The sequence below is a fragment of the Nanorana parkeri genome, unplaced genomic scaffold (genome assembly GCF_000935625.1).
Source record: "Nanorana parkeri isolate BGI_ZX_2015 unplaced genomic scaffold, ASM93562v1 scaffold683, whole genome shotgun sequence".
NCBI classification, from domain to species: Eukaryota; Metazoa; Chordata; class Amphibia; order Anura; family Dicroglossidae; genus Nanorana; species Nanorana parkeri.
Genome location: NW_017306951.1, coordinates 641,254 through 665,852, shown reverse-complemented (window position 1 = coordinate 665,852; position 24,599 = coordinate 641,254). Strand labels below are relative to the sequence as shown.

Sequence of the window (24,599 nt, the reverse complement as noted above, 5' to 3'; positions counted from 1 at the left end):
CAAGCTGTAAAGACAGACCATTTTTTACACATTATTTACTGACCATTTCAGTATGTCATCTTTGGTATTTCTATACTAAGGTGAATTACAATTTTGGGTAAAAGTCTGGAAATCTGTTCCTCATGAACATGTTAAAGGTATTTTTAGTGTGTAGTAATACAAAGTAGTTAAATCCTCTCGGAACAAATCTGGCAGTGCAGTGTGAACATTCAACAAAGTAGTGTTCTGTTGCTAACATGCTTTAAGGTAAGGCTTTAGTCTGCTCGGCTATGTAAAGCACACTAAGAGAGGAATCCCTCTGCTTAAAGTGATATGAAAGTCAAAAGGATTTTAAGCTTTTTCAAATGCCGATTAAATCACTTACAATGGATGATGCTTCTTGATGTTTAAAAGTTTTAGCGGGTTATTCACCAAGCTGCCGAAGGAATAACCAAGCTGAACCAAAGTGAGCCCAAGCCTCTTCGGCTAATCACTGCAGCCATGAACGGCTATTTTTAGCCGTACATCGGCTGCATTTGGCTCGCTTCACCTCCCTTCGGTTTGGCCGGACAGCCTCAGCTCATCTGCAACATCTGGATCGGCTGAAGCGAATGTTCAGCAGTTCATTCCCTGCTGTTCACTCCTATTCTCCAAGGGGTGAAATAGCAGAGAGTGAATAGCCGAACGGTCGGTTCTTTGTTCGGTTCAGTGATTCTGTTCACTATCTCAGAGGTAGTGAAGCAGAATGAAAAATGTTGCTGTAAACAAAACAAAAATAAAACAGTGTGGAGTCCCCTGCCCAATTCATACCAGACCTTTTAGGTCTGGTAGGAATGTTAGGGGGGACCCCAAAGCCAGGAAAAGAAAAAAAAAACACGGGGTTCCCACTAAAATACCATACCAGACCCTTAATCCGAGCAGCGACCTGGCAAAGCAAGAAAGGAGGGGGACAAACATGTGCCCCCCTCCCCATACCAGGCCACATGCCCTCGACTTTGGGAGGGTGCTTTATTTGTCGGGGGTGGAATAGTGCGTGCAGCAGCCATTTGGTTCAGCCGAACCAAATGCTTTCCCCAGCCGAAGCTAAGTACTTATTGTTTACATGTTTCAAAGTATATATATATTTGGTCAATAGAATTGCCTTTTTGTTTTGTTTAGTTCCTTAGATATGCCTTGCTACGACAGTGATGATGCCAACCCTCGCAGTATTTCCAGCCTCTCCAATCGTTCTTCACCTGTATCCTGGCGTTATGGACAGGCTAGCCCACGGCTGCAAGCTGGGGAAGCTCCTTCTCTTGGTGGTTGTCGCTCAGAAAGTGGTGGAGGAAGCTGGCAGTTTTCGCACACAATGCCACTGCGTGCAGGCACAAGAATTTGCAGCATTACCCAACGTTTAGAGCTGATGGAATCTGCGGATCGTGATTTAAAATCTGGTTATGGAAGCGACAGTGACTGCCACCTGGGAAAGGAGACATCACATGAGGATGATGACATTATAACTAGGTATGTGGTACCAGCTCTTAAACCAGTATTATAATTTAAGTTAAATAAAAGGACCAGTAAACCACTAATAAAACTTGGCTTATGTGATTGAACAAGTCATAACTCTTACAGATTCATATGGAAATGTGTCAGAACTTGCAGATGGAAAACACCATCCAAATGTCAAAGACATACAGGGTTATTCAATAAAGGGTGAAGAGTTTGGAGAAGGCAGGAGAAGTGAACAATCTAGGACAATATGGCTGATTTGGAAAAATTTTCCAATTCGGCTCACTTTCCAGTTCAGCTGTGTTGTCCTAGATTGTTCACTTCTCCTACCTTCTCCAAACTGTTCACCATTTAGTGAATAACCCTGTTCGATCTCAAATCATTAAAGCGGACCTTTACACTCCAAAATCAAATTCTACCAGTGCATCCCTCTATGTATGATGATTAATAATAACATAGACATGTCAGGTGTAAAATGCTGTGATTGTGAAATACTTACACTTGCAGAGCATCCACTTCCTGCTTTATAAAGGCAAAATTACTTCAGTTTGCAAAAGCATTGCACACTGGCATTGCCTTGTCATTAGCAGAGCATTGCTGGGAAATCTCATCTGTAATCTCACAAGATCTCTGGGAAAGGCATTTTCCTCTCCTGAGATGATGTGCATGGTCACATGTGCCAGAAATCCAGGAAGTAAAAGGAGAGCTAGTAAACTGCCCTTAGAAAACATGGCCACTGTGAGAAGACTGGGGAAGAAAAGAGAAATAAGGTATGCAAAGAATACAAAGCCAGCAGTTGTCTAGAAGTATGTGTTTGTAGATTGTCATTACTAAACATTTCTAAAGGTGTGTTTGCTGTTATTTTAAAGATATGAGTAAAGGTCCATTTTAATGCAGTGGTGTCACTTGCCCTGTGCTGGAGTAAATTTATCTGAAACCACATAATACTGCTGCTACAGAAACTCTGCTGTCCTTGAAAACTTACATTAAAAAAAATAATTTCTATAGAAAAAAATAGTAGTTTAATGTTATTATATTTGTATTCAATAATGTGCGATGGGGAGGGAAGCCCGTAGTACCAGAGTAAAATAGATCCTTTCAGGTCGTAGATACTCTCATCAGATCGAGAAGAAACAAAGCAGAAGACACATAGTGCTTACCATCCACAAATATAAAATGTATTAGATAATACACACAATGGCAAGAAATAGCCAGCATAAAAGATTCCTACAGGGGATTCCCTCAATGCACTTGAGTACAGCAGATGCAATGCAGCTCCTATCCATCCGGCTCCACTGAAGTGATGATGTCCGATGCTCCACCCTATGTACGTTACGTCCAGCGTGACTTCGTCAGGGGTCTGGAGCATCCGACATCTGAGTAATATTTGTATACACAAGGGGACTTCCCCATTACCGTAAATGTTATTAAATTGACTTTTAGGTTCAACTTTAAAGCTAGCCATGATTTCCCACCAATAGAAATCATACTTCTCATATTACCTTGCTACCATTACAGTCTTGAAATGCTTCAACCCTTCCCAACTTTTTCCAGAAGTCTATACAGAGCTTGAAGTCAGATGACAGGCACCCCTTAAATTATCAATTTCATCTTAAGGGCTTGTTCACACCGAATGCAGTGCGTTCCAGAGCGGAAAGCTGTAATCTCACAAGATCTCGGGGAAATCTCCGAGATCTCCCTCACAAAACTTCCACCTGCGTTCTGGGGCAGAAGGGGGCGTGGCGGTGCATTGAATTCAATGGCACCGCTACCACATTTAATATTTTGTAGTTTACCAGTGTTTAGATGTGGTGGCTGCATTAGTTTTCACTTTTCAGGCTAAGAGCATTTTTAGCAAGTACAAAAAATACCTGTTGATTTTGAAACTTATATTTATTGTGTTAGTTATTAGTTCCATCAATCCACCATTTAATGGAGATGAACAATGCCAGGCAAGTCCAGCTTGTAGGAAGTATGTTATTCACAGAACTACCAGGTTGAAAATAAAGGTAACAAAAAGCCTAAACAAAGAAAACTAATACAGTCACTACCTCTGAGGACTAGTAAGCTGCAATATATTACAAAACTGGGGTTTCTCTTTAAACCTAAACCACAGTGGTGCCAGGAGCTAATTAACATCTTGGCTGAGTATTGAATCCTGTCCCAATTTAGAATAATCTATTTTTGGTTGAACTTTACTTGAATATATAAATCCTTCACCTCCACAAAGTGAATGCACAAATTACAAAGGAGTGCTCACCTGGGCCCACAGAGTAGGTCTCAAGCGTGTTTTCCCTTCTTAAGAGGGGGAGGGAGGCCCGTAGTACCAGAGTAGGTAAAATTGTAACTTTGCTGTCAATGCTCTTCTACACACAGCAGTCTGCTTCCTAAAGAGGTGCCTACAGGTACCAGTTCTTTAAGAGGAGGAGCCTTCTGATGCACCTTTTTCTTCCCCAGTCAGCTGAGGCAATGAACTTGAAGGGTCATCTCACCTAGAATGCCTTGCTTACCTTTCTGAGTGAAATACATATTTATAATGGTAGGTTATCTTTCAAAGTATTTTATTAATTTTCCAAAGTAGAATAAAACAATAAAATAGCACATGATGCACAATCAGTATAGCATACAATTGCATTTCAGATTCTTCCACATTAGCATAGTCAAGTAGTAGGGGGGGATCACTAGATGCCATACACACAATATATAATAGTTCTGTAAAACAGATCATATCTATCACCCCATTCTTGCCAATTTATCCCCCATCAGCAAAAACAAAACTCAAAACAGTCTGAGAGGAATATCTGGCATAGGGATCCGCCTATGTCTGCAGCAAACATTTGTTATGATCTCCTCCATATCTATATAAATAGAAGACTTTCTGTCCAACATCAATGCACTAAACAGCTCACGTGTGCGAGCATAATGAAAAAATTATAATGGTAGGTTAAAAAGAATAAATGCCTTTATATCTTAAAGCTGCTTCCTGGTGCTGGCATAATACAAGTACACATGAGGTTTAACCTCCCCCATATGTAATAGTATACTGTACACTTAATTTGTAGGTTTTGCAGAATATTATTTGACATTTTTTTTAGTTAATAATTGGTAAATTCCAAGTAATAATATTTTAATATGTTTTACATAAATATTTTTATCAGTTGCTCTATCACCATGGTCTAATTTCAGAGCTTGTTGTGGTTGTAGCAAAGCCCCTGGACATGCATCAGGCCTCAGTCTGCTGCCTAGGCTGCCTTGTAGATAATTAGTCTCTGATCTCTGCTTCATGGAATTGCTAGCATATTATCTTAGCTTGTGTTTGGTATTCTGAGTTATACCCATCTTGAATTTGAGTCTTGCCTACAACTCGGTATCTGTCCCGCATGCTTTATTCATTCTTTCTTTTTCATCCTGTTTTTTAAATAACTTTATTAATCAAGAAATGGGTATAATAAAGAAATGTCAGCAGTACAGAAAAATTCTAAACCATAAAGAGGCATGTCTTAATGAGTATACATACAATATATCAAGCAAATGAGCATATGTATGAAATGGCTGATAAGAAAAATAAAAACACTACAACCATACAGTAGTCTTGACATTTTCAAAGAAGTAGTAAGAGTGAGGATAAGGAGAGATTTAGATGTGCAAAGTTAGTAAAGCATCCAGACTCACAAGAGTCTAAAAGGTAACCCATTGGCTCCATCTAAAGATGAAAAGCAGGGAGGGGAGAGAAAGAAGAGAACAAAAAAACTACACTGTAGTCAAATTGCGTTCGATTCATACTTTTACAGCTCTTGTGTTTCTTGTTTGAGTTGTGCATCATTCATTGTGTATATTGTCAGTTACCCCAGTTCTACTATTACTTCCTTGCTCTTTGTCCTGTTGTCTTCTCTGATGGCTACCTATACAGGTGAGGCTCTTAGTTGTTTTACTTATGCTGTCTTGTCTTGTCATAGCTAGTTTCTTCTGTTCTCTTTTTACTTTTTGGTTACTTTTGTTGGTATATTGTTTTGTCTTGCTGCTGGTCTGTAATTTGTTTCCTAGTTCTCTTGTTTGCCTGCTTCTGTCTGTGTGCTGAGTCTGCTTTATGCTTGTTACCCTTATCCTTATGCATTCCAGTCTTCAATCCTGCATCTTCCTTGTGTAGCCACTATATACATATGTTGCTACGTGAATAGCTAATAATTTGGTTGTTAATAGATAACTAACCTTTGCACTGTCCGTGATGCAGGAACTTGTGGGAATTGCAGTTCAGAGATCACGACAAGCCGTGCTGTGGGTGAGAGTAGAGACTGCAATTCCCAGGAGGCTGTGTGTCTGGAGAGGTGGGGTGATTCTGGGCTGGGACTGCTTAGCACGCTCAGTCCGGGAGAACCCTGTCAAGGAGACAGTGGTGTGTGACTGCCGCTGACACAGAGGAGGCCACATACTCTGTGTGTACTTTTAATGGGAGTGTAAGCAGACTGAAGAGCCGACAGAGAGAGCCTTCCTCCTGGTCTGCTGCACTCTGTGTCGCCTGGACGGTTGCTTCAGATACTGCATCACTGTTACAGCAGGGACATCGCGGCCTGGACGAACGACCAAGCATCCTCCTGTGACCAAAGACTACCTTCAATGGGACAGCAGATGGTTTCAGGATCAACAAAGTGTTGGCTTGAGAGAAAGGGGGCGCTGATCTCTTGCTGACGGACATCTCCGCTGCATGAGTGACCTGGGAAGCGGTGAGAAGCCTTTGGCCATTTTGTGTGATTTCTGCAATTCACATCATCAACATGGTATGGGCCCCAATGATGGCTAGCCTAAACTATTGCTACTGACCAGTAGTATAGAGAGTTGGGTATTAATTGAGACAGTTACATTAGCAATCAAGTGCTCATGGTTAAAGATAGTCTCTGAGATAATTCAGCACTGCACACCTCAACAATAGATAGCCACGGTTGCTCAGTGTCTGAATACTTGATGTATACTGTTGTTCCTTCAATTGAAATGTCCTTTTAGGCAATGCTTGATAAGATCTATATATTTGTTGAGTAAAACTACTTACAAAACTCTCTAATGTGTATTGGTGTGCTGTGGATCCTATTTGGGCGGTATATTTCGGCTTGGGGACAGAAATACCAGAGTTATTCTGGTGGCTCCTTTGGGGGTGAGCGCTACACATGGGGGCATGTCCGGGATATTCTCTGATCCTCCTTGCAAGAAAATGACCGTGCCAACGAGCCAAGTCAGTAATATGGATCCAGACACAGCCACCAAGTGGTGTGAAGAACAAAATGGCCAATTTGTATACTCATAGACATCCCTGATGACAGCTGCACAGAGGAACAGATTAGTTAAGCAGTAACATTACTAGCACCTACAAGTGCAAAGACAGATCAAGAAACCTTGCATACCTTTGTACTGTTAGAATGGAAGAAGGGAATTCCCAAATGCTTCCAGGGAGACAAAATTCTGCTCACTCCTGAATCTAGGGCACAGATGTTCCCTCTAAAAGTTTCAACAGACAGCACAGAAGGGTCAAGTTAAACTCTGTCTAAGTGAATGTCTCCTCTATGTTAGTTTCAAACTGTTTACCTGCTTCTTTCTTCCTGGACATCAGAAAACTGGCTGAAAACTCTATGAAAAATCATAGTTTCAGTCACACCCCTCTTGACAATTGATTCAGTGTAGTGGAGCAGAAAACGAGATTTCAGCTGAACCTTTCCCCTAATGATGCTCCCATTCCGTCTGAGTGGAAGAAACTATTACAGTCTCAACTCCTTAAATGGCGAGAATCATTCTCCAAAGATGAGTTTGACATGGGGTGTGCCAAAAGTATTCAACATCGCATCCGTCTTCAAGATGATAAACCTTTTCGGGAGAGATCACGGCAAGTCCCGCTGAGAGATCTGGACGATTTGAGAGAACAACTGGCTGAGCTAAAAAGTACTGTAGGCGACATGAATCTCATAGGAGGTACTCGTGTACTTAGATGACTGATTAGTCTTCGGAAAAACTGTAGAGGAACATGAAAAACGTCTAGAAAAAGTCCTTAAACGACTTCATGAAGACTGACTAAAGCTCTCTCCGGAAAAGTGTTTGTTTTGCTTGTCCTGAGTCACTTATTTGGGGCATGTTGTCTGCAGGTGGGGTGTCCACTGATCCTAAGAATCTGAAGGCTGTAGCAACGTGGCCAAGGCCTCAGACCGTCACGGAACTTCGGTCCTTTCTGGGATTCTGTTTTTATTATCGAAGATTCATGGAAGGATTTGCAAGACGGCTTGACCCTTGAATGAGCTGTCGAAAGTAAATAGAGGAGAGGATGGATCCGTGCATCTTGGGTCAAAACCTAAAGCCCAAGGACCCGGAAGGTCTTAAGAGTCCATTGTGGCAGAATGGACTGAACCACATGAAAAGGCCTTCTTACAATTAAAGAAGAGTTTAACTGAAGCTCCTGTAGTGGCGTATGCTGACACCATTAAACCATACGAGTTGCATGTTGACGACAGTATAGAAGGTTTAGGAGGGGTGCTGTATCAGGAACTCAGTGGAACATTACGGCCAGTGGCCTACGTAAGCCGAAGTCTGAACCCCTTCGAGAAAAACGATCCCACCCATAAAATGGAATTCCTCGCTTTGAAGTGGGTGGTTGTGGATGAATTGAAAGATTACCTATACGGGGCAGAATTTGTAGTCAAGCCTGACAACAACCCTCTGACTTACCTCCTGACTACAACCAAGTTGGATGCCAGTGGACATCGGTAGTTAGCTGCTCTATCCGGGTTCCAGTTAAGTTTGAAATACAGACCGGGAGATGAAAATCGGGATGTTGATGGTCTGCCAAGAAGGCCCTATGATTCTGACACAAGAAGAGAATGGACTCATCTGACCCCAAGGGGAGTTCAGGTCCTGTGTCAAGGGGTAGAACATAGAGGAAAAGAAGCCATTGGGGCTGAAGCTATTGAAATAATGGCCACTGATATCCCTAAGGTGTACTGCAATCCCGCTAAACTATTCTGGTGGCTCCTTTGGGGGTGAGCGCTACACTAGCATCATCCCCAGTTGCCTTATGCTTCATGCCTCAGTCTCCTCCTGTTATAGCACCTAATGGAGCTATTCGACTTTGCTTGCCAAATATAGGAGAGAGTTTGATGCGTGGTAAGTCCTTGAGTACAATTAGACATGGGAATGTGGCATCTATAAATTGAAAGAATTTGGAGTCTATGGACCCCTTTCTAAACCTTTTGCTGGATGCCCAGTCTTCTTCTTTTGTTAATTATTAGCATTGATACACTAGATTTATTAGACTTTATGTATCTTTTGTTTTTTTAATCGTTTTGTTATACAGGCTGCAGAAATGCACCATGGCCATTGCTTAGTCTATCAGTTGCCTCCCTAAATAACAGATGTTGCCATTCCTGACTTTACTTTCTGAAATTCTGACTGTCTTACTAATCCTCTATCTTCAGTGCTTTGTTTCACATACCTGGAGCATACCTGGATCTGACTTAACTCATCTACATGCCTGTTCTGGGTCAGTAACTCAGAATATATTGGCACCAATAGGTCAGCATAACAACAGGCAACTAGCAGAAAGAGTTCAGCAATGGCAACTGGTGATTGTAAATTGACTTACATTTTTACTTATCCAATTACTTATTCTTACAGTGCACACACTGTACCACCAAATTGTTAGAGCCCATTCCTTGTTTTTATGAGATTTAATGCACTTTATGCAGATGATGTGTCTGCTGTCCTGCTGTTGTGTACAGTAGGGTAAGTGAAAAGTCTTTACAGTTTTAGTGTGTACTTGACACCCACAATGTGTAAACATAGCTGTCTGCCATATTTTTAATGCATGAACTCCTTTCTCCCTTCTATTGTCCTTTCCCCTCTGACAGTGTGTCAGGCTACATCCATGCCCAGTGGAGTCCTATATTCTACTTCATTGCACATGCCCTCTTCCCACATTTGGCAGCATTGGTCTTTAGTCATATGCACTGTTGTGTAATTGATGCTATTTCTTTCTGACTGCCAATGTCACTTTCATAGAAAAGCAATTCAGAAAACAATGAAAAGATAGAAAGCGGCACTGTTACAGTCTGTTAGTCTTTAAAATAGTGAATGAAATGTCCACAAATAATCTAAAATTGACTGTACAAATTTCAAGTACAAAAACTCAAAAACATATACGTAGAGATTTGGTAAAAATAGTCAACATCAATGGAAACTTTGTCTACGTTTCGTCTACGATTTGTATGCTTTAATTCTTAACATAAGTGTCTATAAACACAGTAATGCAACAGTAGTTTTAAAACCACAAGATGATGATTGCCTAGTAAATGTATCCACAGGGCCCACTAGATGCTGAGAAGCATAAGGCCTCATTCACACACAACGCAAGAAAAATTGTATATTGCGTATATACGAGTGTCTATGCACTTATATACGAGCGTCTATGCGCATATATACAAGCGTATGTGCATATATGCGTGCACTATTTGCATTCCCAGAATACATCACTTCTAATGGAAATATAATGAACTGTACGCACATACACGCGTATACATGCGCAAACATGCATATGCACGTTAAATACGCAGAAATACGCTGCCCGGACGCATCTCGGTTCCATTCTGTTTTTGCGCATATATACGCTACACAAATAAACGGCTCAATACGCGGCTATGTGTATGGAGCCATTTATTTGCATAATGTGAAATACGCGCGTATACGCGTGGCAGTGTGAATGAGGCCTTACCCAGTGTTCCTTCATACTAATTTAGTGAATTATTGTCATTCCTAAAATGGGCCTATCGAAAATGTAAATCATAAAATGTATGTACAATTCAAATTATTTTGAATAGAAAAGTACTTTTCTCACCACAAGTAAAACAATACACTGCTCCAGAACTCTTGCATGTGACCCAAAGCCTAGGCATTGTGAGTGTTTCATGTTATTAGAAACTGCAGCGAGTCTATAGCGAGTCACACGGATCCTGTCTGGTAGATTTGCAGTTAGAGCAATCAGTAGTGCTGCACAGAGTAACATACAGAGTCTGTGTATGTTATAAGCCAAAATGTTTTTCCCCACGTACATATACAGTATTATGACATCCTTTACAAAGGGTTTAAAGCTGAACTATAACCAGAACAATTCTTCTAGTTTGGGATACAGCAAGGAAGTGTTAGAAAATTGTCCCCATTGCAGAGATTTCTACTCACTTCCTGTACCAGAGACACAACAGGAGAGAGAAAATCTTCCCAGACTTAGGGTAAATACGGGTCCAACCATTGGGATCCCACTGTCTCCTCTACTCTTGTTCCAGTGTCCACTTTAAAATTTTGATTTGCTCTCACTAGGGATGCACCGATACCAATACTGGTATTGATATCGGTGCCGATACTGAGCATTTGGGTGAATGTACTTGCCCAAATGCTCTGATACATACCCTGATACCAGTACTGCCAGTCAGAGGGAGCCTGCCATTCAATGCTGCGATGGAGCATGGAGGAAGCCAACTTCACACTGCCTAGCAACACTGCGGGGTAGCCTGGCTTCCTTACTAATCGGGAAGCCGGGTAGCAGGTAATGACCCCCCTCCCGGTTTACTGATTGGCCAGGAAGCCAGGCTGCCTCCCAGTGTCATTAAGGAGAGTGAAGCTGGCTTCACAGGCAATCAGGAAGCCAAGCCCATAGTACCTTAAGATGACGGTATTGGCGAGTACTGATAAAAAATATCGGTACTCGTACTCGATACCGAAAAACCGGTATCGGTGCATCCCTAGCTCTCACTATTTGTCATGTTTACAGTGATCACCAGAACAGAAAATAAGAGTGATTCTTGCCAAAAGGCACACAGACATTAATAGAATGGCTGACCATGTTCAAATAAAAAGAATAACAGGGTTATTCACAAAAGGGTGAAGAGTTTGGAGAAGGCAGGAGAAGTGATCAATCTAGAACAACATAGCTGATTTGTGAAAATTCTCCAATTCAGCCCACTTTCCAGTTCAACTAAGTTGTCATAGATTGTTCACTTCTCCTGCATTCTCCAAACTCTTCACCCTTTTGTGAATAACCCGTTAAATTTATTCGTGCAACTTCATATTGCTTTTGTGTAAATGTATCCAGCTATTAGTGCTTCCAAATGTTTTTGTTGAACTTCTATGCAACCGGTCTTTTTTTAAAGGAGAATTTAAAGGAGATTCCCCCCGCTCCGATCCGCCAGCACTGACTGGCGTATTGGATGGGGGAGGGGGCGGGTACAGCTGGCTCTGCCTCCAGATAGGCAGAGCCAGCTGTCACTCACGCAGCTGGGCGGATCCAGACATAATTGCTACTGCTCGCAGTATACTGTGGCGTCTCAGTATACGGCGAGCTGTAGCTTGCGCTATACTGAGCTTAGGGTGATGGGAGGACGCTAGTTTGTGTCCTCCCGTTACCCTAAGGAGAACTATGGGGAAAAGCCTTAACCCCATAGTTCTCCTTTTAAATTTCATAGTCATGATTCTTTTGTAATAAATGTGCGCAGAAAGTGCTCCAAAGAACATTACGGGGGACATTTATCAATTCTGTTTCACAACAAGGCAGTACTAAACAGAATGAGTGACAGATTATGAAACAGATTTATTATAATTGGGCAGCTTCAATTATAATTCCTCCCCAGCTCCTCTAATGTAGCACTGCGAGACAATAAAACTTGCTTCTGTCCACTTCTTAATTATGTGTCTAAGTGCAAACTGGTCTCTTTTTCAGTAATAAATTTGTTTTACACTGACCACACACTACTAGAATTTGGTTCCAAAAATATTGTTTTCGGAAGGTTTGATTAATTTGCTAATGGTTAATGCGGGCAAATGGATGATTGTTTATGACAGTTGTGATGAGGAAAATTAAAGGCCCAGGTGGGGAAAGTTTTCTTGTTTCCTATCTTAACCCCTTCCCGACCGATGCTGGGATTACACTGTCAAGATCATTCAGTTAATTAATGACCAGTGACAGGATAATCCCATCATGCGGTACAATGAGTGCTGGTCCGTTGAGGGACCAGCGCTCATTGAGTTACTGCTGTTGATGGGTCCCTCGGGGTCTGAGGCAGACCCTCAACAACAGATTAGGTGATCACAGCAATAAGTAGTCATTGTAATCACAGAGCCTTGACAGAGCTGGCAGCAGCTCACTATGTTGTGCAACTGCAAGCCGGCTGTATGAGACATATGATATACCCTATAAATCAGGACAAATAAAATGTTTTTATTATGAATTACTTTTTGTTAACAACGCTAATTATGTACACATTAGTATTGCCAAAACTGAAAAATAGTTTGTTTTTGTATTTAAAAAAAAAAAAAAAAGAATTTATATAAGCACGTCACATCAAATTAAATCCATTTTGTCCTTTAAAAAATGGTATATAAAATTTGTAGGTGTAATGCATGAGGGAGAGGGAAATTATGGTTAAACAAACACATAGCAAAAATTGCAAAATTGCTCCAGTCCCAAGAAACAAAAACATTTTCTGAAGCTCAGTCACTAAGGGGTTAATGAACACATTTTTTTACTGGTAATGTGGTACTTAGTTGGGTAAAAATTGTACTAATTGTAATGTGCATGTGCTAGGAAAAGTTTTATTTGAAATTAAACATTTCCTGGTCACAAACATTTGTTCCTTTAAATGTATACACACATTATATTATATATATATATAATGTGTGTATACATACATACATACACACACACACACACACACACACACACACACACCCAGTATATATAAAGATACATACAGTATATATGAGGGTCAGCCAAAAAGTAATGCCTCTTCTGTCACCACAATTTTGGACAAATAGACAGATCAAAGCAAAAGTTACATGGATCATAGCTTGAAGTCTCCTGTACACGAAAGTACCGTTCAACATAGTTACCATTACTTTCAATACCATTACGCCATCGGCAAACCCAAGTATGAAATCCATTTAGGAAAAAATCTGTCGTTTGCTGCCTGACCCATGACTGTACAGCTGATTTAACTGCATCAAAGTCTTTGAATTTGAAACCAAGTAGGCTGGCCTTCCTTAGGCCCAAGCAGGTAGAAGTCAGAAGGGCACCACGGACGACCCAATTTTGGCATTCACCTGAGTTGTGAAAATGTACCCGTTGGGTCATGCTTTATGGATCGTTATGTGATCTCTTCTTCCTGATGGCCTCCTTCAGCTTCTGAAGTGTAGCAACATAGGTTTCACTGTTGATTGTGCGACAACCATTCGAAAAGTCAATGAGAATAACGCCCTGTGTGTCCCAAAACACTGTTGTCATCACCTTCCTTGTTGATCTGGCAGACTTGAATATTTTGGGATGTGTAGAACCACTATGGTGCCATTCCTTGGATTGAACTTTACTCTCTGGGTCATACAGGTGTGCCCACGTAACATCCCCAGTGACCACATTTTTGAAGAAGTCCTGTTCCTCAGCTTCAAATGCATCCAGGAGCTCTTGAGACACCTTCACCTGTCTCCTCCGATTGTCAACTGCTTGGGAAACCACTTAGCACAAAATTTGTGATATCCTAAGTCAGAAATTATTGCTTGTTCAGAACTAAAAAACATGTTCAATGCCTCAGCAACATGCTGAACTGTGATGGGTCTGTCTCCCTGAATCAACTCATCAGCACTTTGTCGGTTCTCATCGCTGACTGATGTTGATGGACGGCCACTCCTTATCTGCAATTTCAGTTTCAGGTCCATTGGTCTGAGTGCAAAAAATTTGTGTCCAGGTCCGCTTTTACTGACCTGAACAGATGTGGGTGAATATAGGTGGATGCAAGCCCATTTACATAAGGCCTGGTTCACACCTGGGCGTTTTACAGCGCGTTCCTACGCGCTGTAAAACGCTCAACATGTGAAAACCAATAATTGCCTATGGGCATGGTTCCCACCTGGGCGTTTTACAGCGCGTAGGAACGCGCTGCAAAACATCCTATGCCCAAAGAAATACAGGAACTTCTTTGGGGCGTTTTTCCGCGCGTTTCCATTGGTATTCCCGAGTGTGGATCGGGGTTAGCAAAGCGGTAACCCCCGAGCCACACTCGGGAATACAGCGTACAGGTCTTACCTTGTCCGCGATCCCCGCTGTGTCCTCCAGCGGCTGCCGACTTCCGGGTTCCGTCCCTTGCGAGCAGCCGCGTCACAGGGGGCGCGGAGCCGGCGTGAAGTTTGAAAGTGAAAAAAAATATTTAAAAAAAAAAGAGAGAAAATAAGGAAAAAATAATCATAATAATAATTCCGCCAGTGAAATGCGCGTTTCACTGAACAGAAAAACGTGCTGAAAAAATACGCTCAGGTGTGAACCCAGCCTTAGGCCACACATAGAGGGGAATTTATCAAAACTGAGGCAGAGAAAATCTGGAGCAGCTGTGCATGGCAACTAATCAGGTTCTCTCTCTTTTATTTTCAAATCTTAACTGAACAAGTTAAAGAGAGTAGCTGATTGGTTGCCTTGGGCGTCTGCTCCAGTTCCCCATAGAGATTACATGGGTCCGGTTTTACTCCATCCCAAGATTGAGAAAAATTTGGAATGGACACAGATGTCACATATGTGGATCCCCTGCTGAGAGTAAACAAATGGTGCTCATGTGAAAGGGCATCACTTTGCAGAGATTTCTTCTGACTTGTGTTTATATTATATGATTTGAATGGCAAAAATACTGGAAGGAGTTTTAACCATTTTCTAGTCTAGCCAAATAGAACAAAAGTTTTGGCTTCATATATACTTAATGCAGAATTTAGGATGTAGGTCTAACAGCCAAAAGGCAAAGAGCTGTGAAGCACATACCTCCCCTAACAGCAATAGAAAAGACTGATACGTTAGCATTGGCTTTTGGCTCCCATCCTTTGGTTAGGTCTGTTCTAACTATATTGTTTTTTGGCATTTAACTGTTCTGCATTGTGTGGCCATTAGGTAGTCTGCATTGTGTCTAGCTACAAGGCATTGTGTCTGGACATATCATACAGTAACAACTCTGCACTGAGCTTGTGCCGACCAACTTGAAATAAATGTTATAAGCAGGAGCAAGAAAAAAAATGAACTTATATACCAGTAACGAATGCTATGTAGAAATGTAATTGACATCACTTTTTAAGACGGATTCATTTTTAATAATGACATTGCTCATAAAAATCGAGACAGTCTGTTATAGTTGCCCACAACAGGCTGTAGTGCTAAGCCCATGACATTTCTTGTACTAGTCAGTGATGATGAAGCACGTTAGACGTTGGAGGTGTTGTGGTGTTTAAGTCTCTGGCAGCGAAGGCGTTAATTATTCAGGAGGAGTGTCCCCATCTTGTGCAGGGTGTGGAAAGGGTTAGTAATCTCTTGGCTCTGTTCCTTGGTGACAGCTGGAGGTGCAAAGCATTTCACATCTGTGTTCTCTATAGCCATGTGCAGGGTTCCCTTCTCTAGCTTTCTCTTAGCCTGCTCCCCCCTACCATTGCGCTACGAACAATGAACAGAAAGATTCTGACAGAGCTGCATGGGGGACACAGAAAGGTATAGCGTGACTAGACACACCCCTCTGTTTGTATGAATGGGCATAGTACATAGTTATTGCGTGTTGACTATATGAATTCTAAATATTTAACCTGATATATTGTCATGGTTTGTTCATAATCATTTGACACAGTGAAAATTTTAGTACCATTTTTGTTCCTTTGTCTATCTGCAGTAGTTGTCAGCCCAGAGCGTGTGATTGAGCCACATTATGCATATGTAGGAGAGGGTTGCACTGTGTCTGTCATTGTTTCCGCAGTGAATGTGATGCATTCATATGGTGTTTTGAGGGCGGGGGTCCTGCGAAGGGAGGGATAGAGCAGTTGGCATGTTAATGATTTAAATGATAATACAGTTCCTCGTGTATATATGTGTTTTTATGGAGTAGTCTTTGTATACTTTTAAATACCATCTTTTTTGTTTATTTTTACCTATTCATGTTAAGCTTTTTTAAAAAAGTGCTTATGTTGTACATTTCATTCGAGACCTACTCAGGGTCTCTGGGATTTCCATGTGAAGACGATAGTGGCTTACCAGCCTTTATTTTCATCATGTACACATACAGATATGCATTCCAGGGCAAATAATACACTGATAGATTTTTGTATGACTGGTTATATGAAAAATCTTGTCACAATATTCGATAATGCCATCAGAGACTTGACAAATGTCGTTTTTAAAATTTCATTTGATTTTAACATTGGATTCTGGAAATGAATGGAGTTTCTTGAACAAAAACCACATTCGTTGTTAGAATTTCATTCATTGAAGAAAACATTTCCATCCTACTCCTTCGATTTCTTTTTTTTTTTTTGATTGCTGATTTGACCCTAATACCTATTAGAAAATGGAATGAACTGTTTTTTTCAAATGTAATTCTACTAGTGTATGGCCACCTTTAGGGAGCTGGGGCTAATATGGAGAGCCTCATATAAGGTGCATGCAGTCAGTCCTGTTAAGAGACCACAGAATAGAATGGCAATGTAAGGGGGCCTGAAGAGTAGAGCAGATAAAAAAGGACAGACAAAAGGTGCTTACGTCTAAGACAGGGGTCTCAAACCTCCGACCCTCCAGCTGTAGTGAAACTACAAATCCCATGATGCATCTCTCTTCGGGAGTCATGTCTGTGGCTGTGAGAATCTTGCAATGCCTCATGGTATTTGTAGTTCCACCACAGCTGGAGGGCCGAAGGTTTGAGACCCCTGGTCTAAGAGAACAAGCAGTGTAATACAATTGAAATAAAAAAAACATATAGGGGTTCATAAAAACTGAACTGGAGCAGACAGAATCTGGAGCAGTTGCCCATGACAACCAATCATCTTCTCTTTCATTTTCAAAGCTAAACTGAGAGAGAAGAGAGAAGCTGATTGGTTGACATGGGCAACTGTTCCAGATTCTGTCTGCTCCAGTTTTTAGGAATCCCCCCCCATAAAGTCAACTTGTCCATGTTGATCCCTGAGAAAAGCCGAGCATACAAAATTTGAAACAATTGTGAGTGTGCAATTGGCTGTGCAGTTTCAGTGGTGAAGGACTGTAAACAGTGAGCATCCTTTAAATGTGTTATTTCATTATCAACATAGTTGCTGCCAAGTTCCAAAAATAATACAGTTGGAAGAGAGTCACCAGTGTGGTCTGCTTTGTGCTGCTGCTCTTTACTTGCTTGCATATTTAAGTAGAGACTACAGTGGCAGCTGGATTAACAGTGTGGTTAAATGACTGTGTTAATGTGTTTAAGGGTGAATGCAGCAGCACAGTAGTTTACCTTATAGCCAGCTGCAACCTATCCAACTGACAAGATCTAAGTGAGTCAATGAAACTCAGCTTGACCTTTGTGAAACAAAATTACAGAGAATCCCCAAATTATACTATTTTAGCTCCTTACAGAATATACAATGCATGCTTTCATATTCTTTATGAAGTACCCGATAGGGATCACTGTGTTGACTAGAAGAGACTATGGGGAGAGTGTAGATAGGGTCAGGTCCTAAAAGTCAAAGATCCCTCAAGCCCAAAGAAAATGATGTCATATAATCTCATTAACAACGTGTACACTTAATCTTGCACAGTTATGCACACAGAAATGCTTGTTTAAAATACAAAAAGCAAAGCAAAGGGTAGAAACCCACAGCAATCAGAACTGATCTTTCCCCATTCTAACTAAAATAAGTATTCACTATACTACAATAAAATAAAAATACAATAACAGTGCACATCATTGTTCCATGCACTAACACCAATCCAACATCATTTAGCTATTGGCAGGCATGCAGTCAGTGATTTCTGATTCGATACAGTAGATTATGTTTGATTAAACTTTGGAAAGTGTTATAAATAAAACCAAAGTGTTTGATTGAAGATTTGACCCTATTAACTATATAGTGGGCATGTTGTTTAAATGAATGTACTTGATATAGACAAGAATATTTTACAAATGTCATACTGCTTTTGAGAAATTGATGCATGTGTATTGTACTTTTTGAATAACGGCCAATTCTCAGCGGGCTAACGCAAGAATAGTTGCTAATGCTAGTGACCTTGTATTAAAACTATCTATCCTGACCATCTTCCTAAGTTCTTGAGTGGCCTCGTAATAGTATATGTTATTGTTTATGTTTTTGTTGCCAAGAAAATGTACTATACATAAAGGGTAATTAAACAAGCATGACTTGACAACTCTTGTACTAGCTACTAGCAACATATTTTAGAAGATGACACTTTAATTCCAAATAAGTTAATTTTTAGTTCATAAAAATGTTCTGCAGGAAATTTCTCACCAAAGGGTAAGACCAACTGATATATCCAAAAGCAATATTTCAGGTACAGGTAGAGTCTTGCAGGCTCTTGGGAACTCAAGTGTATAAGTCTTTTTGCCTTAGTTCCTGTCCCCCTCCACCTCCCCCTTAAAGTTTTGGGCGTTCGCATCCATTCTGGTTTTTTTTTTTGCTCCTCCCACCTTCACCAGAATATAAAAAAATAAAAGACGCATTGCCAAAAATAGGGCCACCTGGTAATATTTAATGCCAGGTATGCTGGACGCTGGTGTAATAGCTGGCCCTTTTAAAGAGGAATGCCACCCTTATCTTGAAAATGACAACAAAGGCACCTTAAGAAATGTTTAATAATGGCAGTCTACAAAAAGATACTAAGTTAATTGCAGGCTTGTTATTCTTTGCATGGGTTATTTTTTCTTTTCCTCCCCATTCTTCTCACAGTGGCCATTTTCACTAAGGACAGATGAATCCATCTCCCTTTACTTTTTGGAAGTCTGGCACATGTGAGTGGAACATGTGACCGTGCACATCATCTCAAGGGGGAAAAATGCCTTTCCCTGAGATCTCACAAGATTTTTAGTTTTACAGATGAGATTTCCCAGCAATGCTTTGCTGATGTAGCCATCCCAGTATGCATCTGTTAGGCCTGGATTACATTACTACAGGGGTGCGGAATAGGGCTACAACCAACTAACCGATTAAACAATAATAATCGATAATGAGAATAGTTGTCAACTACGGGCGGGTGCGCAGTGGGCGGGTGCAATAGTCAGCCTGCTATTGGCTATTGGTTTGAAATGGCCAATAGCAGGCTGGCTATTACACCAACCCACTACCTGCTGTATTTACATTCAGCTGCCGTCTGCGGAATCTTGTCACTGGCAGCTATCATTCCCTGGCTGAAGCTATTCAAGCGCCATGTGCTTATAATACAATTATGTAAATTTTTTTAATAAAAAGTGGAAAAAAAGGTCATTTTCGGTCTCGGCCTAAAAAGTGCAGTGTAATTGCAAAAAATTGTGCATGCAGCTTTATTCTGAAGTAAACTTTGTTTGTAACACTACATTTGTGTTTTATTTTAAATTAAGGATGGTACTTATTTAATTTTGTTTATCCAATTAATCGATCAATCGAAAAAACAATCGGCCAACAAATCAATTATGAAAATAATCATTAGTTGCAGCCCTAGTGCGGAATTCTAATCGCCCGGCAGAAACAGTTCCGGGCGCCGGGCAGGCAGGTTTTTTTACATTTAGCGCCGTTGTTTTCAGGGTCCCCCGCTCTTCTGAGGGACCCTAGACCACGGAAGTAATTTCAGGATGGAGAGCGGGGTGCTAAGCGAAGAAGGTCCGTTCTCCGATTTGCTCTCTGTGATCAGTGAGACAGGAGTGATGTAATCCCCTCCTGTGTGATACTAATAAAGTTAAGTGAAAACAAAACTTAAGATTTAACCCGTTCCTTGCCAACAATGTATTCCGCTGGCAGCGGCCCTGGTATACTGACTGCCAGCGGCTATGTTTAGCTGTGTAAAGCCAACGGTCGGCTTTACATTGGAAGCGATTCCGGCAGCAGAGCATCACAGGTGTCGGCGGGTAGAGTGGGGAGACCAGCGAACATTCGTTCGCCAATCTCCTCCCCACCGAATGGAGCCAGAACCGACGCTGATTGCATCACTTCCAGTTCATCAGCTGTCAAGTATCTATACTTTAATAGCTTCTATGAAGTGGAAAGGTGACACTTGGGTCTAATAGTCTAGTAGCTTGGAATGTTGGGTATCTCTTTTACGGCACGACCTCATCTTGTATACTTTACAAAAACTGGGTATTATATTGTGTTTTTGTGCTCTAAAATTAACTTAAATGTAATTGTTACTGAAAATTTGGGTTTGATAAGAGCTAATATCATGCAGCGTAAAAACTTGCGACTGCCGCCATTTTATTCTACAGGATCTGTGCATTCAGGAAATATATAACTCTGTGGGCTGTAAGTAATGTTCAGGCCTAAAATGTGGGAAAAAAATGCAAAAACTGCCCTGGCAGCAAAAGGGTCAGCTCCTGAGTTAAGTGTAATTTTAATACATTCAGCACCACTGAGAAATATAATAGGGTATTTTTTAGCAGCTAACGATTATTGTCAAAATCGATTAGTTGGTCGATTATTAAGTTCGATTAAAAAATAAAATACATTTTAAAAATGGCTCCAGTGATGGGACTACTAGTTTGTATTGAGATTGTAGTCCATCACAGGAGCAAGCTTGGAGCGGTGGAAGTAAAAAAGAAAAAAAAGTGTGGTGTGCAATATAGTGAAATGGAAAGTGTAAAATTATACAGCAATGAATGCAGAATGGCACCGGCTATAGAGGACTACAAATCCCAGCAATAGTACATTTTACAGCGCAATGCAGAATACTGCCAGCTATAGAGGAGTACAACAAATCCCAGCAATAGTACATTATAGCTGTTGGTATTCTGCATTGCTCTGTATAATGTACTATTACTGGGTTTTGTAGTCCTCTATAGCTGGTGGTATTCTGCATTGCGCTGTATAATGTATTATTGCTGGGATTTGTAGTCCTCTATACAGCCCAATGCAGAATACCACCAGCTATATAGGAATACAACAAATCCCAGCAATACATTATACATGCAGTGTATAATGTATTGCTGGGATTTGTATTCCTATATAGCTAATGGTACATTGTGCTGTATAACATACAGCACTGGTGGTGAGCGTGAGGCGGGGAGGAGGTGTGGATGCGGGCGGGCGGATGGGTCTGGCAGTGGTGAGCATGAGGTGGGGAGGAGGTGCGGTGGGCGGCGCGCAGTGTGTGTGGAGCCGTGAACAGGACCAACTAATCAGAAGCCAATTAATCGATGATTGAAAACTAGGGATGCACCGAAATATAGGCGCCGAAACATATCTCATAGAGGATTCCTGTTCATTGATAACAGGGGATACAGAAAAAGAGATTGAGGACTCTGTGTTCTCAATCTCTTTTTCTATTTTAAAAGGGAACTATCAGGGGTAAAAAATGAATTAAATAAAAATAAATATAAAAAAGTTTATAAAAAATAAAATATTTTAAAAAATTGAAGAAAAAAAAAAATTGGTTTCGGCCTCACATTTTTTTTTATTTCGGTTTTGTTCCGGTTTTAAAATTTCCATTTCGGTGCACCTCTATTGAAAACGTTGACAACTTTTTCAATAATCGATTTAGTCGATTAGTTGTTGCAGCCAAGTATTTTTAGGCTGAAAACCTTTTTGGAACCAACTGGCTTCAAGGATTCTGCTAGCCTTTTCTATATCCTCTGAATCCCCTCAGTGGCATCCCAGTTTGTACTTTGAGGATAGATAGGCTGTGTGTTGATCTGGGCCATGCTTACTACAAGCCCCCTCCTGGCCGCTTGACAACAATGGCAGCAGGACCCTAAACCAACTTCTCTACTAAATTAAAAGCTACTCTTCAGTCTTTTTTTCTGCCCCAGAAAGATATCTAAAGGTACCTTTACCTTTTCCCACATCTTACGTTAGAAGTTTATCCTTTCAGTGCATAATATCAGATAATAAATAGTTTTTTTTTTAATAGCACTTTGTAGTATTAGCAAATTACAACTTATTGAAAGCAGACCTTGCATTAAACTTCAAAGGTCTAAATGTCCAGGATCCTTCTCGTGGTAAAAAATCCCCTTCTGGAAGTAAGTGAAAAATGTACTTGTAAATAGAAAAGCTAGATTTTGTACTTGCCTTACCCCTGACTTCTGCCTGCAGCGCTTAGGCAAGAATTTTGTCTTATTTCTGGCGAGATCCTGGGGAATATATAGCAGCCCAGATGTAATGAGAAGATGGTCTTGCAATGGACTGTAGTGTTTTTTATGACAGCTTCCCAGCACATGCATGCCCCACTCTGAGCACTAGCGTCTCTCTGTATACCAGATCAAAGCTGGTCTTTAATAACTATGTGTCTGTTAGACTCTTGCTTGTGGCAAAGTAATTGAAGCCTATTTTGTGGGTACAAGAACTTAGGAACATGTGCTGTGAATACAGTAAATAGGCGCAGTTTCTAGTTAATGCATGTCACTTTTTTGTTCTTTCTTTGGTGCCCAAGGGTGCCCCAGGTCTTTTAGTATCCTAGCAACGCCCCTGCTCCCCCTCTTTCACTGTATACTGTGTATACTATACTGTATTCACTGTACACTGTATACCACACAACGCACCTACTGTGCGTTTACAGTGCAGGTGTTTTGCATTGCCATTGATTGGAATGGTACCCTAAATGCACCTCCCACCTGCAGTGCGATTGACCTCACCGTAACATGAGGTATCGCAAAAACGTGCATTGTAGTGCGGTTGAAAAAAGTAGTGCATGTACTACTTTTGTCAACCGCACCACATGGTATTGTGGCACTGCGCATTGCAGTGTGGTTAATCTCATTGCATCCTGCATCATTAACGCACAGTTGGTGCTCTGAACCATGCGTTTAACCCATGCCTCTGGTGTGATCGGGCCCTTACAGCTGACAGCTCGTAGAGGCAGCACTTACCACTGCATCTGCAACACTGCTTCTGACCCCCCAACTTTCACTACCTCTACCACATGCCCTCACTTGTCTTCCAGTGCACCAATGCCCACCTCTGCACTGACGCATGCCTTAGCACTTGCTGCCACTGTACCACCTCTGCAGTGACATGACCTTCCGTATTCAGCCCTTTCAACAAACAGGCACATTTTTGCTAGTTATTTTATGGAAAAACAATGAGAAAACAACTGATCTGACTTTTACAGTTGCAGTGACTTCGATATCATAGCTCAGGTGGAACACTCATTAAAAATATGTTCCTTTTTCTTGTTATCTTTTACATCCTCTAAACTAAAGTCACTTTAGTTCCTCTTTTAATCTTGCAGTAGTAGAATTAGAGATCTGAATCTGGTGTGTAGTCGTTCCTATTTTTGTTTTGGATATCAGAGCTTGTAATACAAAGCTCTGTAGTTCCTGTCCCTTTAAGACAGAATAGTGGGAGGGTTCGGAGTAACTGAAAGTCCCTCTTGTGCAGTGTGAAGAAGCATTCCGTATCCCTGTCATTACAAAGATGAGTTGCCTGTTGCAAAGAACATGTAAGGCTTCGGCACTCCCAACTTCCAGGTAGGGCAATAGACTCACTTCCCCCTTTTTGGAAACTTTATACTTTTGTCAGTTATACAAAGCTTGCATTTCAACCTTTTTCTTTTCTAATCTTGGCTGAGTATCTTATATTAGGTGTGAGTAGAAAAAGGTAAGGTGATAGCAGATAGAGTGATGTCATATTCTGCTAACAATTAAGTCATTTATGTTGATAAATGGTGGGTGGTTACCGTTGGGTGCTGAACACATCCTGTCTTATTAAATAATGCAGAGTGTAGTTACCAGCATCAACCAATAAGAACTCATAGCAGTTAACAGAAATCTGATGGCTGAACATATTATATTGGTGAACTTTGCATGTCTAATGAATGTACTTGTGTATCTTGGCACCCTGTTTTGCTATTCTGGGACCTGCACAACTCTTGTAGGAAAATGAATTCAAATCCGGCATTGCTTATGCTAGAAGAGCCGTACATGAAAATAACCCCACATAATCTAGAAGACAATCTCTACATGGTACAGGAAACCTCAACCACAAGAAGGCTCACACATCGCTGTGATGGACTGCAGTCTAATCAGTGCTTGTGTAGATAATATAGCAACAAAGCCACAATCACTGTGTACGTGTTAGAACTAATATATGAAAGCTGGGGTAAAAATATCACTGTATGTATGTGTATGTATATATATATATATATATATATAAAACAT

At 40.9% G+C, this 24,599-nt stretch overlaps 1 protein-coding gene across 1 annotated transcript in view; it reads left to right on the top strand.

Moving 5' to 3' along the window:
* Positions 1-24,599, top strand: part of NAV1 (neuron navigator 1) — a 147,203-nt gene that overhangs the window by 47,283 nt on the left and 75,321 nt on the right. Inside the window, exon 3 of the mRNA XM_018563650.1 lies at positions 1,138-1,482. Coding sequence (XP_018419152.1) covers positions 1,138-1,482 — 345 coding nt within the window. The remainder of the gene's footprint in view (positions 1-1,137; positions 1,483-24,599) is intronic.